This window comes from Varroa destructor, unplaced genomic scaffold, assembly GCF_002443255.2.
Source record: "Varroa destructor unplaced genomic scaffold, Vdes_3.0 BEIS01000002.1, whole genome shotgun sequence".
Classification (NCBI taxonomy): domain Eukaryota; kingdom Metazoa; phylum Arthropoda; class Arachnida; order Mesostigmata; family Varroidae; genus Varroa; species Varroa destructor.
Genome location: NW_019211455.1, coordinates 56,903,956 through 56,924,323, shown reverse-complemented (window position 1 = coordinate 56,924,323; position 20,368 = coordinate 56,903,956). Strand labels below are relative to the sequence as shown.

The following is a 20,368-nucleotide window of genomic DNA, read 5'->3' as shown; positions in this document are numbered from 1 at the left end:
ATTAATCCAAGCTGACCATGACACGTTTTGCGTCCAAGGATCTATTAGAGTTTATTCAGCAGGCGTCTACTTTATACAAAACTGTATCGTACGTTTATATTCTCTGCGACGCCGTATTCAGCGTTATTAATGAATTGCAGTTGCCCAGATTTTCAATTTTTTTTTAATGCCTTAATAAATAGATTAATAGGTTACTGCAACAACTGTATAAAAAATGGCATATAACACAACTCGTCTCGACTTCTATTTAGCCCATGTGTTCCGCACAGCTATCGCCAAATGCGTGTCGAATAAACAGGAACTGGAATAGCCTATCAAACTGTACCATTACTGGGCAAATAAGGCCCATAGGTATTCTATCAAAGTATTGTTTAAAAATACCTATAAGCGAAGTAACATATACTTGGGTATGATAGAAACATGTCATAGAACTCGTGGTAAGCACGTTGGCAGCTTTTATACATTATCTGAAGCCCTTACATAGGTCTTGATACAAAAAGCACGAGTTTCCATGCTGTGTCTCCCTAATTACAGGATACACAACAGCGAAGGCGCCACGAACTCAGAACATAAAGATTTCGTCGCAGAACTCGGAGTCTCAAGAGTGCCCTTGGAAGTTCGAGAGCCGGATGCTGGGGAAAAGGGTTTTGAAATATTAGACCGGAAAAAGGCTGGAGGTTTGTACGATGCGCAATTTTTGGAAGTGAACCATTACAGCAGACGCCCTGCTGGTCTTACTTATTGGAAACTAATATAGTCCAGTACCGAGCACATCTATTCGTTCGTATCCACACTCTTTGTGCGCAGTTGTCTAAACAATTAAAGTGAAGCAGGATACTCAAAAGGGAGGATACTTGAGTCAGTGTGTGTCCTGAGTAAAGGTTAGTCTGTAGAGGGGACCTGCGGTGGCGGATGTAGGGTTGGCCTTGCATGCTCGTCGTCCTATCCAGTGTCAGTTTGAAGTAGGCCGAGAGTTTTCAGATAAAATGAAGACTGCTGTTTACAGCTAGGTACGTAGCCGAAAAAAGACTAGTGAGTACACGGCGGTGGCGGTCGCCTGTAAAACGAAATATGTTTGCGAGCAATCGGAATGATGCACAACAAAAAGAATCAAGTTAATTTGAAACTTCGCTCGTTGTACAGCGGGTTTATCTAACGTGAAATGTATTAAGGCAAGTCATTTAGTTTAGTATTGAATTTTGCATTAGATGGAATAAATAAAGTACAGTGAGCCAACGCTAGCGATCGGGTTTCGACCAGCTAACAATACAAGCACAAGTTATCTCGTATAATATCTCACATGACCCACATTGCAGAGCAGAAATGTAGATAAACGCTAATCGTTGCAAAGAGGGATTCTGATGTGGATATAGGCGTCATGGCTTAATGGCAACGGCTTTCGTAATGACAAAGACATTCCTGGTGTGCGCGAGACAGACCCATATTCGTGAAGTGGGATTATCTTGTTGCAGAAGATTACGCGGACTAATCCATTGTGACAGATAGCTGAACACCTTAAAACAACGCAAAGCTTCCTTGCTTATCGCTCAGTTCTTGTGTTTGCCATTGATATTACTGGCAGACATATAATGACGCGTTAACGTCACATATATCTTGAATCATCCTTATTCGCATAACCGTTTTGACAAATTGCTTCTACCATGTAGAAGCAGCCGTAAACGGCCATTTTACATAGCCAGGATAGTTAGAATCAACAAATCCTATCTTATTCAATTTGTTTGGACCCTCAGAATGTCAATGCGCCTATAGGTACGACACCGCAATGTCTGCAAGGGCTCCGCACAGTGAACGCTCCTGCTGTGGCAACTATCATCAGCGTAGTGCAGACGCTTCCAGGTTCTCGAAGGAAATATCGTGGAGATAGTTGCAAAAGTGGGCTCCTGCTAGCTTTATCAAAAAAATATGTTTCGCGAAAAGCCGTGGAAAGCTCGAGGTCGGAGCAGCGTCTGTACGTGAAAAAAAAGCTTACTGCGATGGACTTACTAGGGACGGCGATGCGGTGACAAGGACGTGCCTGAAGAAAGCAAACAAGTCTGGCCGAACGCTGGCGTGGTCGTTGCCATCAAAGCCTCGGAAGCTGACTGCTTCTCTGGCCCTTTACCTAGCTAGGAAAAACGATGCGAACGATTGTCTACGTCGATGTTGCCAATATCGCTGTGATAAAAATGCGAAAAAAGTATTCAGCATAGGCGCAAAGACTCCGAAATTAACGTCTGCCTACTTCTGGCTGTCTCCTATTTCTTTGTCCTTTTCCTGTTCCGTTTTAGTTCTGGCTTCGGCTCCTTATCCCAGAAGATTGGAATACTTGAACAGCTGAGTGCCTTCATTCGTCTGAGCGGCGACGCGCACTGCGCGAGTTGAGTAATGCCGCCACGTAGGTGACCGTAGCGACGGTGATAGCGACTGTAGAACGCTTTGGAGCTTTTCCCATTACAGGAGAGGGTGGGAGGTAATGGGACAAGGACGTACCTCTTCTTTTTTTGCTTAGACAGAAATAAATCTGCTGAAAGTCGCGTCGATTAAGAGGTTCCGGTTAAGAGCGAGAAGCGGTGGTTCTAATTCTAAGTACTAGCGCCAACTAAAAGAAATGTAGCAGACGGAGAAGAAGAAGAACCAGTGGTGGTAAGCAATGGGAAAACAACTTGACTGCATTGAACTTGGTCAAACGCCCCTCTCCTTCTCAGTGGGCGACGAAAACGTATGTCCACTATTCAGAAAACAACCAGCGCCTCACCATTCTGGAGCTGCAGGGGCCATGAAAAGAAGGCAGCGGTACGAGAAAGAGAGCTTGCCTGAACGGTTTATGTTGATTTGTTCATCATCCAAGAGACTGCACAGTCTGAATAAAAAAAAAAAACCAGAAACCATTTGCAAATTGGTGCAGAGCACAAACAAGTCTTTACTCAGATCTTTGTTGCGCACATCGCGTCCAGACATCTGTGCACCCATTCGTGACGGGCTTTTCTTTCTAATACCTAGTACCCTGAGCCTTTGGTCTGTCTTTTGATAGTCGTGCGTAAGACAGGAGAAGCTTTAACGAAGTCAAGTGGCAAGAAATGGGTAATGTAACCAGAAGCTGCTGTGCCGCGAGCAGATATAGCTTATGTGTTACGTCATAAGAAAAATTCGTCAAGCCCACGCCATATCTCATGGTAGATAAGCTATCGCCCGTGATGATGATAACGATCAATATAATCATAATGATTTTTTGTGATATATCCTAATTATAATGCCACGTAGCAGAGTGTATTCTATCCTAGGTATTTCCGCCGCTATTGATATAACGACGGAAATACGTAGGACGTAGACGCCGCCAGATAGATTGCTTGTTTGCTGCTAGTAGAGTATCGTCATTATATCATCGATTGAAATTGCTAAGCAACTGAATATGTATTTATGATTTAGTATTTATTTAATCGTTTTCAAATAGGTTTGGCGATTGAGTTGGGGCTTATTTGATTTGGAACGTAATAATGATAACATGTGAAGTATAACTGGGTATTTAGGGAAAAATGCAAACGTTTAAAGATTAAGCAAACACTCATAACATATAGTGGGACCTTTACGAATCTGCTAAGCTTACGAGAGAATACTTGTGAAAGCTATAGTAAATTGTTATTACAAATATTAAGTATGCGAAATTTAATGAACAAAATTGTTGCTTTCTTGGGGGTGAAGTAAGCTTCCTATTATCATCGTGAGATTCTCAGAATCCTACTACCAAAAGTCGGTCTGTCGAGGTTTAGATTAAATTACCGCTCATCTTGTGGACCCATAACCGGCCTTTGTGACGCAATGCAAAAACTACCGCAAGACAATTTTAGTCAATGACGGATTATTTTTCATTAGCAAAAACCCGATTTCAAAATACTTAAACCAGCAACTGCTTAATGTTATGTTCGCTAGTTTAGGAAGTGCTCCCTATATCAGCGCAGCGTGTTATTTTCGTAGAAGCGTACCGCTTAAACAATCATCCTTCATAACGCACCAAATTGAAGACATTCAGGCCGAGCTTAGGTCTAATTTTTTTATATTAAATTTTCACGTTTACAAGACTTGCATCAATTATTTAAAGGCAAGTGGTCAACATTCTGCCAATAAAAAGTCATTCTCAAAACAAACGCTGCTAAACCAACCCTAACGGAACCTGCTCGGTAGAATAACGAATTGTTATAATGTATTATACAAATGCGACCTGTTTACAATGACGCAGCTAGAGCGCTGAGTGGGGTTGATGCGGTGGAAACGAGAAGAACTATTCTACACAACCTTTATTGAGGGAGTATGCCACAAGCTTAGACTAATATCTTCGCAGCTAGGCCGCATCGGCAGAAATTGTTTGGCAAGGTAAGGACGCCTACCTGAAAACAGCCGCCGTAGAATACACAGATAACAAGTTTGGCAAACGAGACACGGAGAAATATCCTCGGACGCCTACTAACCGAACGATGTTTCTTCCTAAAGGGGAAACATCGAGGTCAACGAGCATCGACAAGAATGATTGCACCAAAAGGCTACTATTGTTAACGTTCTGCCTAGACCGCGTTTAAACCGTGCGATACGATTGCTTTAATCACACGTACTCGGCGTATTATCAACAGAGCGAAGCTTCTGAGCGGACAGCCAGTTTCAAAACACCGCAATGGGAACACGAGTCCGTATATGGAAGAAGGAACTATTCATAGTATAGTGCTTTTTTTTCTTAGTAGAGCTACTTATCAGTAGTTTATATGCTGATAATTTTCAAACGAAGCTATATTTCCACATGTAAAATGTGAACTTTTTTGAGTGGAATACTGTGCACAAGAAAACGTAATGTATCTCTAGAACTTTTCCTAGGTTCAAGCCAAACTTCGAAAAAACACCAGGGCTAATTTTACTTGAAGTTAGATATACAAACTGAGGTTTCTTTCTCATTCTTAGTGTCGCTCTTAGCTGCACCATTTTTAGCTTTAACTTTGACGTTCAAAGTAAATTACGTGTGCAATAACGGGTAAAGAACGACTTTTTCCTTTAAAATTGTAGAATAGGTTTTCTAAACGAACGAATTAATAGTGTAGTGATGTTTAAATTCATTATAAATACGCCCTATTTTATGAAAAGCGGCGGGTCGGTCCTACGATCTGCGACTGATAACTTGGACCTACTTCATCCTTCTAGTCGCCGATTTCACGTAGATATCTGCTCTGCTCAAATAAGCTGCTGTGACTAACGTAAATCGACTAATTTAGTTTACACTAAAACAGTTCTGAGTTCCGTTATTTCTAAGCCTCGACCGTTCATATTCTTGCGCCAAGAAACACTTCTCTGCATGCTACGTCTTCGGCACTGCTTACAATCATGGCTTCACAATTTAGATTTTTCTTCTGCTCAGTTCAATTAGTACCTTTGTACTACTTACCGTTTCGGTTTCAAACAATCTATATTTTCTAATAATTCGAAATATATTATTCCACAACAAGAGTGCTCCCTGTGGGGGCACTCCCAGTAATTCCACGAATAGGAAAATATATGATTCTACACAATATGTTTCGGCGTCTTGTGGGGGGATAAGTGGAGAATCAGGTATCCGTGAGGTAAAACACTTTTTTTGGGAACGACCGTGTTTTCCGGGCCATATGTGAGTTGATCGATCTAGATAGAATTTGTCTCACCTACGACGATGCTCACGGAATTTCTACTAATGACATATGTAAGTAGAGGAAAAAGGCTTTGAAGCTACTCCTGAAGGATATGTGTATGGGACTAGGTTTATAAACTTCTCCACTGATTTCTCTTAACTACGATTTTTTTTATGACCCCAAAATTCAGAAATGAATTGCTGACTCATATATACCGGAAAAGACTACCCGGCTCAGCGCTTGAATTTAGTAGTTCTCGTAGAAATATTTTCATAAGTGTAAAAAATTCTATATTACACTACCTCAATCATATAGATCAATGCATACCCATCCGCACAACCGTATTCATCTGCGTGGCCATCTGTGGAAATTCAAGTTCACGCCTGCCGTGAATAATGTGTGCAGAAAGTGCAGAAAGCGTGTGTCGTTCTGCTAGAAGGGCATTTTTACTGATGACAGTCAAACGTTTTTCAGCTCATGCGGCAACAGTGTGTCTTTGCTTTAAAAGACCTGGCGTCACATTGTCATCAGGTGACACCCATATATATATTGTCCAACGTTTAAAGGATTATAATTACTATAAATAGATCGAGGCAAATTTATATAGCTCAGCGAACACCGTAAATCTTAGCATTTTAGCCAGTCTCACAAGATGCTAATCTGTCTAAAATTCGGCGATAAATTATATAGATAATAGATAGATTTACATAACTTTGTATTCAGTTTACATATCCATTGTGTACAATGTGTAAAAAAAAAAAGGTAACTTCATATCAGTATCTACCTAACGGGTTTTACGGGGTACTCGTTCTCACCTGTATGCAACAGTCATTGCGCTCGACCCCTGTCATGCAAAATCTGACAAACCGCCTTGAGAAGTTGCAACTTTTTGAATTTCGATTTTCAACTATTTACTATGGTCCTTTAGCTTTGAGTTATTATAGGTCCCGCGAATCATAGTCAACCATTAGATTCAAGTCAGTGACTTTTTCTAATACTGTGTCAGACGGGCTTTCCATCTCGCATACTCTATTCGATCGTGAATGCTCTGAGTGCCCATCTGAGCTGCGCACGGAGCGTCCATAGGCTCAACAACCGTCTTATACAAATACCCCATACAGGTTATTTACCTCGATCCAGTTAGTTAACGTTCACAAGCTATCTTTCTTGTCCTTACGATGGACAGCCACTGATCTCGCACTATAGTTCACCGTTCAGCAATCACTGTAACATTCTTTGCCATAAATCCTCAACAAACATCGCACAAACTACCAGCTCGTCTGTATGAGCACGTAATCAAGCACTTTCACCTAATCAAACGCTTCATAGACTTAATCCAATTTTGTATCTCGGTCTTGTCGTCGCCAAACCCTACAAAGAATTCTGGTTTGTTTTATCGTAGCCGATCGCATCTCGAGGACCAATTAACCTCTGAAGCATCGGCGTTCGTGACGCGTCAACGGTAATAGGCGATCGCTGTCGATCAACTACAATGATCAGTGTTTGAGTCATTGGAGATTTTACAATCCATTCATACTCACACACACTTCATTTCAGTTATCATCGATGCTTGACACTATCGCTGCGCCATCACCATCGTAAACGTGACATGGATCACGATTATAGATTCCTTACTAGCAGTACTACAGCAATAGACTGTGCTGAAAAGCGCCGGTTTCTACCAAATCTCCCCTTTTTCCCTAGCACCAGTATTCACGACCAATCTGCTAGATTCTGTCGTCTCGTTGAAGGCATGCTGTCAATCGCGCGCTGCAATGTGAAAGGGCGAGGGCCTAGAGTGGAAAGGGCCGACTATGGACCATTTCTCGTCTGGCAGGAAAGGGACCAATCATAGGGGCCTGCCGTTACGAAATGAAGATACGAGCCTACGGTTGAAGACTGGCAGGTTGCCGAGGAAGATAGGACACTAAGTGCTGTGGCAACATCGGCTCATTTCACGGAAAGTGAAGAAAAAAGCATGAAGAAAATGGCTTATTGGGCTTCGTTACGCCTTTTTGGTCCTGGTGGAGGCCTCACTGTAGATCATCGTCTTTATTGGTCGCATTATAGGATGGTGGGTGGAAAGGGTAGAAAAAAGTGTCCCCAATCCCCCACATTCATAGATTCTATTCAAAGGAGCTCCATTCTCACGTTGGATACGGCATTCTGCTGTTAGTCCAGTAACGACCAGGCTTAGCTCGATTGCGGTAACAGTCGTAAAGTTGTGGCAGGTGCCAACAGAATACGTGGACGAATGAAAGAGCATTTATTAATAAATCGACGCATAGAAACAGAAAAGGAAATAGCGATCGCCAGTCTGAATGTTGGATCGGAATCAACACTCTACATATTAGTATATGTCTCGCCTCAGATGTTTTTTATGCCCGACCCTATGACTGAAGTGCCTGACAACATTCGGTTTTGTGGCTTCTTTGGACAGAATTACGGAGGTTGAGAAGTACCTGTGCTCTACCTCCGTGCCACATAACTTTCACCAAGTGTATCTTTTCAGCTTTACCCTATTATCTTTTCAATACAGAGACACTTTCTAGTAAGAAAGACTTTCATAACAATGGTTTGAGCGGGTATCCAACTTCAAATGTGAAACTTACGCATAGTTATCGCTTGGCCAATCACCGATACAAATACTTACTAGATGCTATGAATTAGTGTTATATAATAATAGTGCAGAATTATTACACCACGTGATTTTCTTACCGCAAGTTACCAATACGACAAGATAATAAACAAAAGCCTCTTAGGAGGACTTAGTGAGTCGGTCATATTGACTTAGGCACAACAGCAATTTTTTAGCCTTTTGAAATCTCCGAGGACAGGCTCTTACCATAGCTTTGCTAAGGAATGGAGTCCTAGTTATGTCGACAGTTTGTAAGTAGGCCATATCAGTTATGATAGTTATCAGTTACTTTTGTGCACACTTAAATGATTGCTTCTCTGCGCTTAAGTATGAAACGTCACCACTTGAAGTCTTTCTGTCAGAGAAACAATCTTATGTTCAAAGTTTCAAGTTCCTAATACTATAATGACATCTAAAATATTTGGACATGTGGTATATTTTAAAACATATAAAAACAAGTATTACATGTTGAAAGCGCTGGCCTCAACTGTGTTACAATGGCTGAACTAATTTGCAGAAGGACGGATCTGGAAGAAGAGAAATTTACGGATTTTACTAACTTTGAGCTAGATGTAAAGAACGATAATAAGCATGGCGATTGATCAACACTAAGGAATTTTGACGCCGGCTACAATCAGCTAGGGGCTTCTACTGAGAAAAACACATTGTTTCTAGTTATTCATTTTAAAATATCATTCAGCACCTATTACTATTACCAACCCGACAAAATGTAGGCCATCTTATTGATAAAGCGACCTGCGGTAAGTAATTGCCGTAAAAGCATACTTTGTTTGTAAAATATATCTCAATACTGCTTGTACAAAATACATCTATATCTAGAATACTCGGCCTATAGCGAAACTATCCTCGTTTCAATTGACGCTTGTGAGACATCACAGATCACCTGCAGATGTACGAATATATAAAGCAGAACACCTCAAAACTATCCTACTATTCTGTTTTTTCAGAATTAATTACGTATGAAGCAGAATGTAGTTGATACAAAATAAGGGTATATTTTTTTAAAATTAAGCAATCGTTATATACTTCAGTTCTGCAAAGACATTGACTAACAAAGATATTCAATTAAGGTAGAGGATAATACTGCTTTTAAAACTAAAAATGACGATTCTAATTCACTTAACATGATACAATGACCCATCCACAACGGTAAGTACCTAAGGATATTGCCCAACCATATAAAGCAGTTGGATGACATATGCTACACAACAAAAATGCTGTTGAAACTATCGGGAAGCTAATTATGTGGCCGTATGGCGAAAATAAATAATTGGGTCAAATGTAGGACTAGTCATTCAACCTTTTGATAGGCGCAAATCCTGGCAGACCCAAAAGCATTTGCCTTTTTGATTTTCGATAAAGTTTGTTTGTGGTCGTAGAAGTTACCGGGAATCGAAAATAAGGGATCTAAATGCGATCCGCGACGTATCGGTTTTACAAGCCAGCACAAAACGTTTTCGCTTCGGTAGTGTAGCATTTCCTGCACCAAATTTTAGGTGCAGGACTGTAGAAAAAGTTACAGGTGCTCGCTATTATGTACAAAACCTCAACAAACAAGCATACATCTAGGCTCTCGTCCACGGCCTTTAACTCTTCTTCTAAGACACCAATAATAATCAGTCTTTTTTGTGAAATTGCAGACTGCGGTCATTTTTTTCAGTTTCCTACAGTTCTTTTAAAATGAATTGGTGCTGTTACGCAGGCTAAAGGCTTATGACATATGTACGTCGATACCCGTTAAATATTCGGCAATCCTTAGAACACTTATCTGTTATAACTATACAGCTAATGTAGTTGACACCCATTTATCTTGCCCTGTCGAGACTCTACACTGCGTATTTTTGTCGACTTTTTCAAAGTTTTAATTATATTAAGGTATACTAAAGCTGCTCATTCTACACTTGGCGCAATTATTTAGCTTTCTAAGTTCACAGCCGCAACACAATTATGAAGCGTTCGCCGTTGCCCTTGTAATACAATTTAAGAAGTACTCTAGATAAAAAATAAAATGCGGGTACAAGTACCAGATGGCTGTGCGAACTTTCTGCTTATAAGGTCATCTCTGAAAGTTGAATCATTATATCATGTTCAGTGAATCTCCGAAGCGGCATTTTGGTAAGTGAATAGATACTTTGATTTGCTTTAAAAGGCATCATTCCTAGTCTCGTCCATGTGGTCTTCGATAGATGTCAATTTTTTTGGCATTCGTTGAATATTCTGTGGAAACACTAGGCTTCCGACGTGACTACAAAGGTGGTTTACTTAGTCTATTATCATATTTGTCTTGTCTACCAGAATGCTGTTCGTAAAATTAGCGAGAGTATTACAAGGAACTGTCTACACCGGCCATGCTATACTTTTTCGGCTCCCGCGGCGCTTCCAACATGATGTGATGAAAGCTCTCTACCTCTTTCGTATGCTTCTGGCCGTGTTCCCTGTGCCCGGCAATGTGTTTTCCATATCGGCTCTTTTCTAATCGTACATAGCATTTGCCTTTGCCATGATTCATCAAAGATCTAAAAAAAAGGATTTAGCGGTGCAAAAGTATCAGATTAACAGGCTTACTTCCATATTCAAGACGAGGGCGTCCTTCGCGCTAATGCTTCAGCCTGGGGCAACGCGAAGCTTTGTTGTACAATCTACAATTTGCCGGATCTGAGTGAAGATTATTAGGAAATTTCTGTGTTTATTTCACCGTCCAGCCATAGGCAATAAAACAGTGTGTATATCAATAAAAGATAGCATGATATTGGCACTGATGCAGGCTAGGTCAATTGTAGGTAGTGCGATTACAGTTTTACATAATAATGTCAAGATAAGGAGTGAATTTCAAGGTCGCATTATTTTTGGGTATCTTAGAAAGCTAAATACAAGCCCTCGACTAACAATCACGTCGCGCATGACCGACGACAACCTTAAACCATCTTGTTGAGACTTAGGCCAATAGTAGGACGCCTTGTATACTGGATTGGCTGTTTAGATGAGATTCAAAGTCACTGCTGATTCGAGTCTCAGAACACAATGGGTGTTAGTAAAGAATGTTATATTAGATTGTTGGTAGGTTTGGTCGTGGAAATTCATCGCAGGTACATAATAAGGTACATGTTTTTGTAAAAAAAAACAGGGCCAGACAAATTTTTTTTTATGCTTCTCGGCATCGTTAACTTCGCGACGGACTGTAGTAGCTATAATGCGAAGGAGACCAATTTGTATAATAGTATAAACAGATAAGGTAATGATATCCATGTGAGTGCGCGGAGAGCTGAAATTAAAAACGCAAATCACTTGAAAGAATATTGTATCTCAGTTGTAAATGAATATAGGACTTCATATTTTCAAGTCCGGCGCATTACTTGTCTCGCTCCCGCAGCAGAGAAACGCAGTTTCTATAATATAAGGGTCCCTATAGATCTCGAATATTTAACAAGTACACCCATTAACTAGTACTATAGTTTTTTTTTTATACTGCCTATGATTTCTCCCAATGCAAAATGTATCATTGATGTGTAATTCCAGATTACAGGATCCCTATAATAAGGAATATCATTGAGAAATTCCATGTTACAGGCGCTGCTATGGTCTCTCTGTCTAGCCGAGTGTGTATGGCCGAGTTTCAACATGGCTTCCAGTATAGATATGGAATGGTCGGCTGTGCATCGTTCTTAGAATCTATTTGCATTAAGATATGGATGAAATGAAAAAAAATTACAGGATGATAACGAGCTCCGTTGATTAGTACAAGCAATAAACTTAGATATCGTTTTTAGTAGTACCATTCAAAAACATACATTTTATACTTTGATGTTTTAAAAAAAGGGATCAAATAAAAATGCTTGTGTTAGCACTTAATAGAGACATATTTTATAGTAGCCTTTATTTATTTGTTCTCGACGATATTCTTTAACAAAATTTTTTAAGACATTGCCATAATAGCCAAAAAGCAATAAGGACATATACATAGCATATAGTGTTTCACATCAGGGCTGACACCTCGCAATGTAAGCCTGTTCTTCGTAAGTTTCGGCGGGGTTTGAAGTCAGCTTAGTTAATCCATGGGACCCCTTTGTGATGACCCTAATGATAATACCTCATGGTTAAGATCCAGGTTAAGATAAGAGTAAACACTGAGACTCAGTCGCAAATTAAACAAAAAGAGTTATAAAGTACTCAAATACTATAATACCATCTTCGCATAATAATTGTATACTATATTACAAACAACTGGGTTTTTTAATCACGGATATCCGGGTGTCCCACCTTACCCTATATTGCGTGTCCTATATTACTGTCAGAACCTGATGTCTCACGCTAATTCATATTACAGGATAACTTAGGATAAGTGCTAAAGCAGAGGTATGAAACGCGCATTGTTCGCCAATTGAGCGCGTTATGTAAAAGACGTACTCATTGGGGTTTAGACCAGTATAGCTCCGTTACAAAGCGTCTTCTTTGTTGGTGAACTTTGCAAGCCATAAGTTGTAGCAATTTAATCGTATCTTTTCTGCGTCCTTTGAACGTCAATTCAGCTGATGCGTTAAACCTCTAATCCTTGAAACGAAGACACACTCGTTTTATGACGGGCACGCAGATTGATCGTCTGAGTTTTAAATTTAAGATAGCTTCAAGAGACTTATGAGATCATAGATGTTATAGAATTTCAAAAATCGGCCGCATCTCCGAGCAGTTTTGGCCCCAGATAGCGTGGTCTGCGTGTATAATGCCATGGTAACCGGTAACGAGCATGGTGCCATGTTAGTCCAGATCTCAAGGTTGACTAGAATTAACTAATTATTAGGAAAAAATGAGAAATGAAGGAAAACTAAATATTATTATAAAGCTAAATTACTGCTTGTATGATTGTCAGGCCATCTCAAGCCTATTACAAAAGCCATATGTAAGTCCAGTAAGACTGTCCACTTAAACTCTAAAAAAAGGGCAAGTGCTTGAGACTATACCTGAATAGAGACGGTTCCGAAAATTTGTTAACAAAGACAAAACAATTAAATGCGCTAAAAAACTAAGAACAAAGTGAATACGTGTAGCAATGTTTCAACAACAATATTTACTTAAAGGCTAAAAAACGAAGAGTGAGAAGAATGGAAAGGCGCCAGCTCAATACAGCGGAAATATGCAGTTGATTATATAAATGGCAGACAAAAACGGTTGACGCAGCTGCTTATGAAGGCACAAGTATCCTTATGTGTTTTGAGTTTTACATCAGGGACCGCCACAGGCATTCCAACAGACGATTAGCTCCCAGCACAAAATAAAGTCTGTTTATGCCCGCATTCCAACCCAGACCATAACGTGTTTCTAAAATTAGCATTCAAATACGTTACCCACTAATCTGTCACGGAATTACAAAACTCCAAACCCAACGTGTTCGGATTCGTCCTAACACGCTGTAAGCTTTGGCTTCTTTGCGTCGTACACTTAAAAAAAGCTTCGAAGTCAGGCCATGTTTTTTAGGTTTTTTAGGCTTAATGCTACTGCCAATCATAGATTCAGTTTCTATGATCGCTTCGAATAGGAGTATAAAAACTAGCGACATTGCAAATATAGTAAACACCGTGAGCAGGATCACATATATTAATTGTCTTGCGGCGATCTTCATATCCGTCAATGGACTGCCCTTATTTATTTAATAGCATAAGATTAGCCGGCAGCCTCATTCAGAGTATGCATTAAAGGTATTTATAAGAAACGCTGATGTAGTTAACCTCAACTTCGTTCCTTGATGACAAGTCAACGAAGCCTTTATGGGTGTTAGTGCACTCAGCTAGCGAACAGAACACAGTAGAAAGTTAGCTAGCTAAGTTCCCTCAAAATCGTTTTTCCAAACCAGAACGTTTCGCTGATTTGCATGTGAAACTAGGTGCGCTATGAAAGCCTATTAAGTTACTAGTTTAATTGCTTGCAACTTGTGCACAACCGAATTTGTTGTTTCAATGAATGTTACATACGTATGACACGTGATCTATTGTTAGCCCTTGTTATGCCGCTACGTTGCCCTTAGATCTTAGAAAAGCTCTTTTGTGGCAACTCTTGGATTTCTGTACCGTCCGTACTGTGTACAGAGCGATGCCTACATTCGAAAGAGCCCGGGGGTGTATTCCAGGACGCAAAGGCTGGCTTCGCTGCCACCTGTACGTTTTTCTATTAATAGAAGATTTCTCGAACTGAGGTAGTTAAATATAGGCGATTATCTTACAACATGTGTCAGTGATAGGGCTGGATGCTAACTACTCGTTACTTAAAGATATGCTTAACAAAGTTGCTCAGATGGTACGGGACATATATCAATCAAGAGAGTTGTTACTAGATACCCTTAGAACAACAAAAGACTCCTGGAAGTTAAATGACTTTTATAGGATCTAGAGCAAGTCGCTGTTATGTTTGAGAGAAAGCCAGCTTAAAAACGAATCAATCTCGTTTCCTAGATTTTTTTCGCTAATATGGCTTTACATTCTCTTATAGCGTCTAGTTATTCATGCAAAACCTCATGGGACAGTAACTCGAGCACTACGCAAATTTACCAAATGGTACGAACAATCAATTATATATATATATATATATATATATATACTTTTTAACTGTTTGGCTTAGAATGAATGAAATATTTGTTCGAGGTCATCTTTTCTTTTCTTCCGCATATTTGTTTTAGTGCTTTGGCAGTCGTTGGGCAACCATGTACCACGATTCGCGTTCCATCTCTAATTTTTCTATCTATAGTTTCTTAAAGTAAATCGGTCGTTAGATACACGTACCCATTAACTGCCATTTCTACACCATGGAAAGCCTTGTAATCACATGAACTTAATAATATTGAATTGAAGTTAACGTTCGATTACCAACTCTTACTCAATCCAGGAAATAGTTGAAGGAAAGTGATGAGGTCTAATGTTATGAAGAACTCGGGATAGCGGACTGCATTCGTTACTTCATTTTCTCGAAGTGTTTTTAGGCATTCGGTCCCGATATTTTCCTGATTTTGGTCCGCGTTATTATGATGGCTGGCATGCCTCAATAGGTGACATAACACACTTTACCGAGGAGTCTCTTGAATAAGCCAACGATAACAAATTTCAATATAGTAAATTTCCAAAACCCTGCTTTTAACCGTTAATTAAAGAACGAAAAATGTATTCCCCAAATCTAAATGTATTTACTATAGCTGTTCTGCTTTAATTTGACCCGCTAGATAGATCCGGACAATCCAATAGATATTACTGTTACGCTCACAAATGTAACCAGTGAACAGCTAATAATTCGGACGCGGTTGGGGTTCAAAGGCCTCCTTGATATACTGTTGACTAACGATCTGATCCTTCATAGTATATATAATCTATGTACACGTAGAGTTTGCTGTACGTTTTCCACGCTCGCGTCCATTGATCAAAAAGCAATCAGTAACTCAACTGATCATGGCCAACAAAAAGCCTTCGTCTGTTTAAAGCATGCCAACCTTTAATAGAGTGATCTGTCGTGTGCCGTATCATTACTTTAATATTTTTCAGACTTGCTTCCGAAATTGGATACTTGTATCAGGACACCATATATATGTGAAGCTTTAGACAGCACTGCCTTGCTAAGTATCGCAAACAACATATCATTAAAAGCCTAGAATTATGTCGGGGACAGTCATCGAATCCTGCGAAAGTAAGTAACTGTAGTAAATACTCGTCTGATTTTCTTGATATTAACCCCTTAAGGTCAGCGCCTTCTTTTTTAACATAGGAGGCTCTTAGAGAGACTTTTGCTAAACTGGCAATTATAGTCCAAGTAGACTTAAAAAGAAAGCCGCTAGGACACTTTTCAATGGGGAAGCTCTAACTTAGAAAGATAACGCTTAGTGCTATTTTCCAACTTCTCTTCTATAATAAACAGAATCATGAATATAAACAGTAAAAGCTAACTAGCCGTCAGAAACGAATTCTAGAATTTTCGAAACGGTCCATACGAGGGTAACATATGAAAGATAACGTTAACAAATCAAGGCAAACATTTCTTTGCAAGAAGTATAGGAGCCGAGGTAGGTAGAAACAAAAAAAAGTAAACAGAATCTTTATGCAATTAAGATTACTCGTATGTATCACATACATTACGTTTGGACTGAACTATATTTCATGAGGGTCACTTTGGTCAAAAATTAAGGCCTTTTTCGCTGTCTGCTCTACCTATAACGTTGACTCAAAGACGAACTGTTGGCTTACCAAAAACGGCTACGTAGACAAAGCGAATGACGCTATAAATCGCAAATATGATTGCACCGTGCTTAGAAAGCTTTGCAGAGTTTTTCGCACACCCATACAGGCTACTGGGATCGTGTTCTACCTTTCTTTCTCTTCGCCTAATTGCCTGCCTACAGAAGATTAGACATAATATATCCCACGTTAATGCTGTGAAATCCGTATTACAGCATCTGGATTACAACATGAAAGATTTAAACTTTTGCGTTTCGCAAAACATCTTCTTTACGACGGCCCCGATTCCAACAAGTGGAATCGACATTCGAACCTAATTTTTAAACGTACGGAGTTTGCTGTCAACAACAATGCGGATAAATAGACTACCTATACTTTTCACTCTAATCAGACTGTAGGGAGAAAGTAGGCGCCTTATAGATGCATTGTCGTCTGCTACTGAGTTTGATAGGAACCCGTCAAATTGGCTGTTTTTGGTAGAGATGACTTCATATGCAGCCAATTGTTTGATCGGCATATTCGGACACGGCTCTGATAGCAAAACAGATACCTATATTTTCTCTGCTTCTTAGCCAAATGAGAAATAGCAAACACACGATGTGGGTTTGTAAAGAAGACTTGCGAACCTGTTCGCAGCCGATTGTTCTCCCTTATTCTAATCCAGAATCGGAACATACCTTACTGCTAGTCATATATTGCAGAATGTATAAAATGTTCCCAAGATATGCCATAGATTGAGTTAGAGCTACTTAATTGCCTTCATACCCAGAGGTTCGCGTTCATTCGTGTAAAGTATGTATAAGAGAACAAGTAATTGAGTGACTAAGCGAACGCATACCTTGTTACAGTCAGTCCGACAACGTTTACTTCATGTATTTCACAACAACACTACTTCCTGCAGTTTCCTTGCCCTAAACGCCTTGAGAAAACACACGTGTGTTTTGCGCCGTATGCGAGCGAGGGATGTTTTTTTGTTAGCAGGGGTGTCCTATTTATGTAGTGGTGACGGTAGCGCCAATTACAGAAGCGAACCTCTAGCACAGAACCGAAGTCGGAAAGCAAATGTCGAGAGAAATGTGGGACGCCTTCATTCGTCTTCTAATGCAGCTCCTTCTTGATCCTGGGATAAATGTAAATATAGCCGAGCGCCGTGGCGGGCACAGTTGCAATACCGTTGCAGAATCGTAAGGGAGTCGAAGGAAAATGGCGGCAGGTCTCGAGGCAAGCGCTAGGCGACGTTAATTATGCACAACAATGCTCCAGGAGAAGAACCTAACAGTAAGTTCAAACCGAAAGAAAGTGTGCAATTTGAGTAGAAACAGCAATATCAGTTTAAAAGGATAACGGTCCCTCATGAGCTGGACTCCAGCTAGCAAAGGGGGGTTGCACTCCGACCGGTTAGAGAAAGAAGGGGCCCCGCGAATGGACAAGCAGTGGCTGTGGCTAAATGTAGGCAAGATACTGAAAGGCGAATGCTCGTCAGAATCGGTGCAGCTACGTTCCATAGGCCCGGTCATTTCTGTCGCAAATGTTCCCGCCGGCAATTCATCGCGTTCAAACGACATGAACGAAATGGGAGAAAGCCTTATCAATGGTAATAGCAGGTGAGTCAGCAGAATCGCTTCCCACGCCCCAGTTTTTACCCTGCCCCTTTCTCGTCATGTTTCTTGTCTCTTGTCAGAACTCGCTGCCATGGATCTTCACCACGCTTACAACACACTTTGCTAGTCTTCAATGGATCGCTGCTTTGGTATCAGACCACTGTGTCCACCCAGCCGGCGTCAACCACCCCGAACCCGTACACTGTGCCCACCTATTCAATGTCCAATGCGTTCGAAGTGTCCTTCTTTCCAACAGATGCTTCGCCCCTATTATTAGTGCTTCCATTATAACCGCTATAAGCAGATATAACGTCACAACGTGGGAGATAAAGCTGTCAATTAATTCTCGCTCGTTAAATGTTAAGCCTAAGATAATCGAACGAGACTGCGAACTTATTTCGTTCTTGGCCCTCTCAGACTACGGGGCGGGTCGAGTAAGTCCTGCGGATCTGTTTAACTGACTCTTCTTTTTGAGGTGTTCTTTCACTTTTGCTCATGAAGTTTAGCTCGTTACTGAAGGTCCGATGCATATACCCAGCTCATGTCGGTTGTCAGGGGAGGAAAGAAACGAGTGGCCTGCGGCGGAGAGCCTAAACAAGGCAGAAGGAAGCGGTGAAGCAAAAAGTGACCGATGCACGTCATTCCGTGGCTGTTCATAGGAACAATTACAATGCTTTATAGATCCGTTTATCATTTCGCATGGAGCATCTAGTAGCAGAATGAGGATTTTAATTTAGGAACCCCTAAAACTTAGAGTAAAACACAGTCGCGAGCTTACGCGTACAACAGCCACAATATAAAGCAACCTTGTAAACGTTTGTTGCAATTTGTGGGAGTGACACACGAGCAGTAAACTTATACACTCGTCTGAAAATGCCGCTTGCCAGCTATACTAGCAGACAAAATGAAATAACAATTCTATGCTACATTAGATGTGATACTCGCAAACACATTAAACCCGAAGTTTCTCAAACCAAAACAACGTAAATAAGAGGTATGACAAGAAGCTTTACATAATGTTTATACAGCGTGACAGTTTTATCTAAAAAGCTTAAACGGTAACAGAGCATTATGGTCTTCTTGACGTACGGCAATAATAAGCGAGTCTCAGAGTAATTTGGTTCGCCCAAACATTTCACAGTTACAAATAAAAATAACATAGATATGGTAAAGACATATTAAATATTCTATCAGACGCCAACAGCTTCATATTTGATATTGTGCCAATAGCAGCTAGCTACTTTGCGTTAGTTCTATGTTATTCTATAATTAGGCGCTCATTTTGTTTAGCTAATTTTCGAAATTCTGCTTACGTTCAACAAATAGCAGCCGCCCTTTCTCTGCATAACTTACTTATCTATTTTTGTTGGTACGAATTTTTCAACTTACAGAAAATGGCGGATAAGCCAGCTTTAAAGTTCGATCAATCTTATGAAGTTCATAATTAGTGTGGGTATCGTAACTCTTTCAACAAAAATTAAACTAATCGTCTCAGGCACAATAGTACAGTAACAAATCAACGCCGAACAAGATGCGTATCTAAATAGACAAAGGAATCACTGAGTTTTTTTTTTTAAAGAAAATCAGATTTTAGTTATATCCTAGCGTATGGCGGCTTACCACCCAATGCATTACACATCAAGGCTAACAGCCGTGGCAACTTCGAACACTACACACAGTTTATTCCATAGCACCTCCGAAAGCATATGATGATCCATGTGGTCAAACCGATTTTGTTGGCAGTTTTGTCTCAGTCAGTGTAATTAGGCTGAAAATAAGGTGAACAGGGTACGGCGCTAGGTAGTTTCGAAACATTCAGTAGTATCTATAGGTGGCCTGTACAAGCTCACGATGCGCACAAGCTTTCCGCACGGCAGTTGTGCACAACCTAAGTGAAACGATGCGTAACTGTATATTCGCCATAGTCAACTATATAGATTCGTATGCATAAATATGCGCTTACAGGTCTCCTTTTGTCTATATATATATTCATATAGGTTACGCTTTTATGGTAATGCTCATAGAGTCAAAACGCAAGTAAACACGGGCAACCTTGATTTTGTCAGGGTCACAGTAACCTCGAAAATAATCTATCGTACGAAACGCTATAAGTGTAACCGCTTAGAAGACGCGCACCCGAACGAGAGGAACGTGCCAGCAAGCGCGGACGTTCAAGCAGAATCAGACCCGATAGGAGGAGCAACACTCAGGATCGCCGGCACCCGAGCTTAAGTTATTCAGCTACCACGCCTTTAAGGCCAG

The 20,368-nt window shown here is 40.4% G+C and overlaps 2 protein-coding genes across 7 annotated transcripts in view; one reads left to right on the top strand and one right to left on the bottom strand.

The window, feature by feature from the left end:
- LOC147758037 (uncharacterized) overlaps positions 1–829 on the top strand; it is a 39,107-nt gene extending 38,278 nt beyond the window's left edge. The window contains exon 2 of the mRNA XM_086979515.1: positions 535–829. Within this exon, the coding sequence (XP_086835641.1) occupies positions 535–757 (223 nt within the window). The 3' untranslated portion in view covers positions 758–829. The remainder of the gene's footprint in view (positions 1–534) is intronic.
- LOC111244743 (neuroligin-4, X-linked-like) overlaps positions 1–19,967 on the bottom strand; it is a 50,759-nt gene extending 30,792 nt beyond the window's left edge. For 3 of the 6 annotated variants that reach the window (XM_086979513.1, XM_022792118.2, XM_022792116.2), the window contains exon 1: positions 6,458–7,390. In XM_086979513.1, coding sequence (XP_086835639.1) covers positions 6,458–6,474 — 17 coding nt within the window. In that variant the 5' untranslated portion in view covers positions 6,475–7,390. Of the gene's footprint in view, positions 1–6,457; positions 7,392–19,726 lie in introns of those variants that run through there. The other 3 variants (XM_086979514.1, XM_022792122.2, XM_022792119.2) reach the window with 3 other exon arrangements.
- Between the last annotated feature and the right edge of the window lie 401 nt (positions 19,968–20,368).